We start from the raw sequence: 5,103 nt of genomic DNA, 5'->3' as shown, positions 1-5,103 counted from the left end.
CGACTTTTCCTGTCATTTTTCAGTACAAAAAGGATTTCAAGTAATTTTTATTTTAGGTGCATGCAGTGAAGAAGATGAGCGGATGAACAAAATCATGATGAGCTACTGGGGCAACTTTGCTCGTACAGGGTAGGAATTACCATCACTTGTTAAAAATAATGAGTTAATCAAAAACTACTCAATAAAATAAAATGTGCATGTTTGTAGGTCTCCTAATGGACAGGGCCTTGTCCACTGGCCAAAGTATGGAGAAAAAGAGGACTACCTGGCAATTGATGCAAACAACCAGAATGTTTTTCAGGGTTTGAAAAAAGACAAATTTGTTGTCCTGACTCAGACCCCCCCAGAGAACTTCAAAGAGCAAAAAGACTCGAGGCACACCGAGTTCTAATTTTTTTTCCCCTGAAACATCACTCCAATTCATGTTTCAGTCATTAAATGTCATGTGTCCAGGATTCCCTTCCCACATTTCAAAATAAAACACATTTTGTGAAGTCATATGTAATATTTTATTAAATTTACAATTAAAATGAACACATGCATGACAATTAAATTGGAATGAAGACGATAAACACAAAAGGTTTTACTCTGACAGATGGAAAAGAAGAACAACACCACATCTCCGAGCACCTCAGTTAATCTATCTCTATTTTTCACACGATCTTCTCCAGTTCCAGTATATTCATCAAGAATTTGTTTTTCGAAGTTGCTCATCTTTGGGCTGGAGGAAATAAGCAGCATATCTATCAGAGATTTCTATCAGAGGTTTTAGCAAAAAATCCACACAAAGCTGGGCTGCCTGAGAGGTAAGTATGAGAGCGTAAAGGGGAAAGACACTGGGGTCCATGCATACCTGGGTGTGCCGTTTGCAAAGCCACCTGTCGGTCCTGCTCTGAGACTGGCTGCACCTCAGCCTGTGGAGGGTTGGGAAGGAGTGAGAGACGCCACCAAGCAACCACTGATGTAAGACACTGCTGTTGGATTCACACACGTATGGAATCATTGTTATCCCTGTTAAGGACATAAGCATGTCTGTCTTTCAGGTGTATTCAGGATTTAGAGTTTGCGATGGATGTTGTCAAGGCATTTGGTTTCACAGTAGACCTTCCCGATATTTCAGAAGACTGCCTTTACCTCAGCATTTACACTCCTGCAAACAGACCAGATAATGCCAAACTCCCAGTAAGAATCTGTGGTCAGTTTAGAATCATTTTGTTACTGATTTCACTAATCTTTGTTATTGTTTCAACAGGTTATGGTCTGGATCCATGGTGGAGGATTTGTTTGGGGCTCAGCTTCAACATATAGCGGCTCTGCCTTGGCTGCTTACCAAGATGTTGTTGTGGTTGTAATCCAGTACCGTCTGGGACTCCTGGGATTTCTCAGGTAAGAGATGAAAACAGTGTTGGGATGAATATTGTAATCTGGTGCTGTGGTTATAGTTCATATAATTTTCCTGTAGCCAGGCAGATTACACCTTGTTTGCATGTTCTCTCTAGCACTGGGGATGCGCACATGCCAGGAAACAATGGTTTTTTGGATCAGATTCAGGCTCTGAAATGGGTCCAGGAGCATATTCACAACTTTGGAGGAGACCCAGATTTAGTTACCATATTTGGCGAGTCTGCTGGTGGAATAAGCGTATCGCTCCTGGTAAGGATCAATGCTCAGAAGATTGTATTGCCAAATGCACGATTTACACATTGTACATTCACAATATATGTTCATTTGTTGTATTTTGCTGAATAGCTGCTCTCACCGCTCTCTGAGGGCCTTTTCCACCGCGCTATTGCTGAGAGTGGCACTGCTGCATTACAACTATTATTTCAAGATGATCCTCAGCCTGCATTGCAGGTGAATACATTTCCTAATCCACAATAATAAGTGTTATTATTAATATAATCTCAATTCGTATAATGGTATTTATTTATTTCTAAAGCTATCTACTTATCCATCCATCCATAGTTAGTCGCAAATGTATCTGGCTGCACCACTGAAAGCACAGAAAAGACGGCTGATTGCATCAAGAACTTGGACATGGAAACCATTTTAAAAATACTCAATAAAATAAAATGTGCATGTTTGTAGGTCTCCTAATGGACAGGGCCTTGTCCACTGGCCAAAGTATGGAGAAAAAGAGGACTACCTAGCAATTGATGCAAACAACCAGAATGTTTTTCAGGGTTTGAAAAAAGACAAATTTGTTGTCCTGACTCAGACCCCCCCAGAGAACTTCAAAGAGCAAAAGGACTCGAGGCACACTGAGTTCTAATTTTTTTTCCTCCAAACATCACTCCATTTCATGTTTCAGTCATTAAATGTCATGTGTCCAGGATTCCCTTCCCACATTTCAAAATAAAACACATTTTGTGAAGTCATATGTAATATTTTATTCAATTTACAATTAAAATGAACACATGCATGAAAATTAAATTGGAATGGGGACGACAAATACGTACCGTTTTACTGTGACAGATAGACGAGACCAACAGCACATCTCCAAGCACCTCAGTGAATCCATCTCAATCTTCTCCAGTTCCAGTATATTCATCAAGAATTTGTTTTTCAGAGTTGCTCATCTTTGGGCTGGAGGAAATAAGCAACATATTTCTCAGAGGTTTGAGCAAAAAATCACTCAGGAGACATCTGGCAGTCTTACATCAGGATAAAAAATGGCCAACATGCTCCTGGTCCAATCTCTCTGTCCAGTTTGGAGGAGCAAAGTACTGTAGGAGGACAGATCAGCATTGAATCAATATCTTATTGACTAATGTGGAGATCAGTTGAACAAGTAACCAACTGTCTTCGTGATTATTTACTCCAGTCATAAAAGGCACAGTGAGAAGTTGGTGTTTAAGGAGCAACTTGGCCAGCAATGTTTTTTTATGCTTTTTTTTGTTTGAGTAACAGCCACAGAGTGAAATCACCAACTGGAAACACTGAAAAATAAAAAATAAAACCTAGCCACAATTTCATTCAATATTAGGAAATTTAGTGTCAATCTGGGGGTTTTTTTGTGTAAAAAAAAAAATGGGTGAAAATAAGACAGGGAATTATGTTTTAAAATTATAATCAGAAAGTACTGACTGGAAAGGTGTTATTACAACCTGAAAGAAAAGTAATTGCCAGCAGTTTTCTATTATTCACGTCACTGCTGACATGCTGATACTTTCTAGGTATTTGGAGCTGCTGTTGTGCCTAATCTGAATTTCATGGGATACCAGTGGCTGGAAAAGGCTGGACTGTAAGACAACACAGGAGCACTACTCATGGCCGCACAAGAACAGGCCCTGAACACCAGAGCAATAGAGGCCAGGGTCTACCATACCACACAAGACCCCAGGTGTAGGCTGTGTGGAGAAGCCCCTGAGACAGTCCAGGATATCACAGGATGGTGCAAGATGTTGGCAGGCAAGGCATACATGGAGCGGCATAAACAGGTGGCTGGCATAATGTACAGGAACATCTGCACTGAGTACGGACTGGAGGTCCCAGGGTCCAGGTGGAGACATCCCTGAAAGTGATAGAGAACAAGCATGCCAACAGCATGCCTGTTGGACTTCCTGTTGGCGTCCAGGGTTCCGGGTCGTGTGCTGCTTGTTTCTTCCTGCAGGGAGCGTGGAGGAGCCGATAATTTGCTGCAGTTGGCGCTGCAGGCAGACGTACCTGTCGGCAATCTACACCAGGAAAGAGCGTCTGCCTACCAGTGGTGGAGAGTTATCGTTTCTGAATGGTAAATCTGAGTCCTGTTTCTTCTCATTTGACAAGACTCGTAGTAACGCTTCTCCCTGCTGGAGTAAAGAATGCGCAGGACCTGAATCCTGGCTTCGCGCTGGAGCTCACTGTGCGTCCCAGAGGACTTGATAAGCGCTATCCCTACGGTCCGGGAGGACTTTTAAATTCAAAAATATAGACAAGTTTTTGTACTTTTTCTCACTGCATTTTTACCTACTTTCGGGTCCTGGAAAAAAGTAAACCTAACACTTCCAGATCCAGACTGACAAGAATGTGGTGGCCAATCAGCCATAGTGGTGATGGATAAACACCAGAAGACACTGATGGTGATAGATGTAGCAATCCCAAGTGATAGTGACATCAGAAAGAAGGAACATGAGAAGCTGGAGAAATACCAAGGGCTGAAAGAGGAGACAGAGAATGTGGGGTTTGCAGGCAACAGTGGTCCCAATCGTGATCGGGACATGAGGGACAGTAACCCCTAAGCTGAGTAGATGGCTCCAAGAGATGCCAGGAACCACATCAGAGGTCTCTGTCCAGAAGAGCGCAGTGCTAGGAAAAGCTAAGATCCTGCGCAGAACCCTTAGACTCCCAGGTCTCTGATAGAGGACCCAAGTCTGAAAGAGGCAATGCCCAAGTGGGTGAGAAAGAGATTTTTTTATTATTATTTTTTTATACATACATATGCAATATGTGATATATGTGTAAAAATTACATTGATGATAAACAAATTAAATCTTTCTTTGTGCCTATTTATACACATACAAAAATATACATAACAATTTCACAACACTAGTTATCTATGTCAGAAGTCAGTACACCAACAGCATGTTGGCAGGCAAGGCATACCTTGCCTGCCATAGGTTCAACCCCTTGGTCAAAGTTCCCTCCCACTTTGGAAGTTTAAAGGAAGAGGGACAAAGTTCCCACTCCTGCACTTTTCTCACCACAAAGAGGAACACCATGAGTTTGTGTGAAATGCAAAGTTTTGCTTTTGTTATCTCTGCTTTCCTGTTATGTGTTGCAGCAGACAAGTATGGTAAGTATAGAATCTTGATTTTATTTTATTTTCTTGCACATTGCAGATTACATCCATAATGACAAACACATGGAATCAGTGGTGGTTGGCCAAGAGGGGGTGATAAGGCACAACCACTGAGTGTTTTTGATTTTTATTGTAAAAATAGAGGGACATGTAAAATTGTTTTAAAATTGTTGTGAATTGTGAAATGAATTGTTTTGTTGATGGTTACTGAAATTGCCTTCATATGGCACAGACCATTATAGAGAATGTTTCACCGGTCTCATTATTACTGAGCAGTTGATTTGCTTTAAAAAAAAAAAAAGAGCAAAAAAAAATAATAATTC

General features: G+C 41.1%; 1 protein-coding gene across 3 annotated transcripts; it reads left to right on the top strand.

The window, feature by feature from the left end:
- Positions 1-5,060, top strand: LOC130521402 (cocaine esterase-like). Of its 3 annotated transcripts, none has more exons than XM_057024972.1 (7): positions 1-129; positions 208-963; positions 1,044-1,182; positions 1,253-1,386; positions 1,500-1,653; positions 1,750-1,854; positions 3,177-5,060. In XM_057024972.1, coding segments are annotated over exons 2-7 (606 nt in total). In that variant the 5' UTR covers positions 1-129; positions 208-961; the 3' UTR covers positions 3,249-5,060. The 3 variants fall into 3 exon arrangements, with proteins under 3 accessions (XP_056880952.1, XP_056880953.1, XP_056880950.1); XM_057024973.1 differs by lacking the exon at positions 3,177-5,060 and adding an exon at positions 2,089-2,378; XM_057024970.1 differs by lacking the exon at positions 3,177-5,060 and adding an exon at positions 1,966-2,104.
- Positions 5,061-5,103: the final 43 nt, after the last annotated feature.

This window comes from Takifugu flavidus, unplaced genomic scaffold, assembly GCF_003711565.1.
Source record: "Takifugu flavidus isolate HTHZ2018 unplaced genomic scaffold, ASM371156v2 ctg954, whole genome shotgun sequence".
In the NCBI taxonomy this organism is placed as follows: Eukaryota; Metazoa; Chordata; class Actinopteri; order Tetraodontiformes; family Tetraodontidae; genus Takifugu; species Takifugu flavidus.
The sequence above is the reverse complement of the archived record's forward strand: the minus strand, read 5'-3'. Positions and strand labels throughout refer to the sequence as shown.

What these genes read in the sequence shown, in the direction of transcription:
- LOC130521402 (XM_057024970.1), top strand. An exon ending in CAGATAATGCCAAACTCCCA is followed by an intron (nt 1,183 to 1,252) that starts GTAAGAATCTGT and finishes TTGTTTCAACAG; the next exon opens with GTTATGGTCTGGATCCATGG. An exon ending in GAATAAGCGTATCGCTCCTG is followed by an intron (nt 1,654 to 1,749) that starts GTAAGGATCAAT and finishes TTTGCTGAATAG; the next exon opens with CTGCTCTCACCGCTCTCTGA.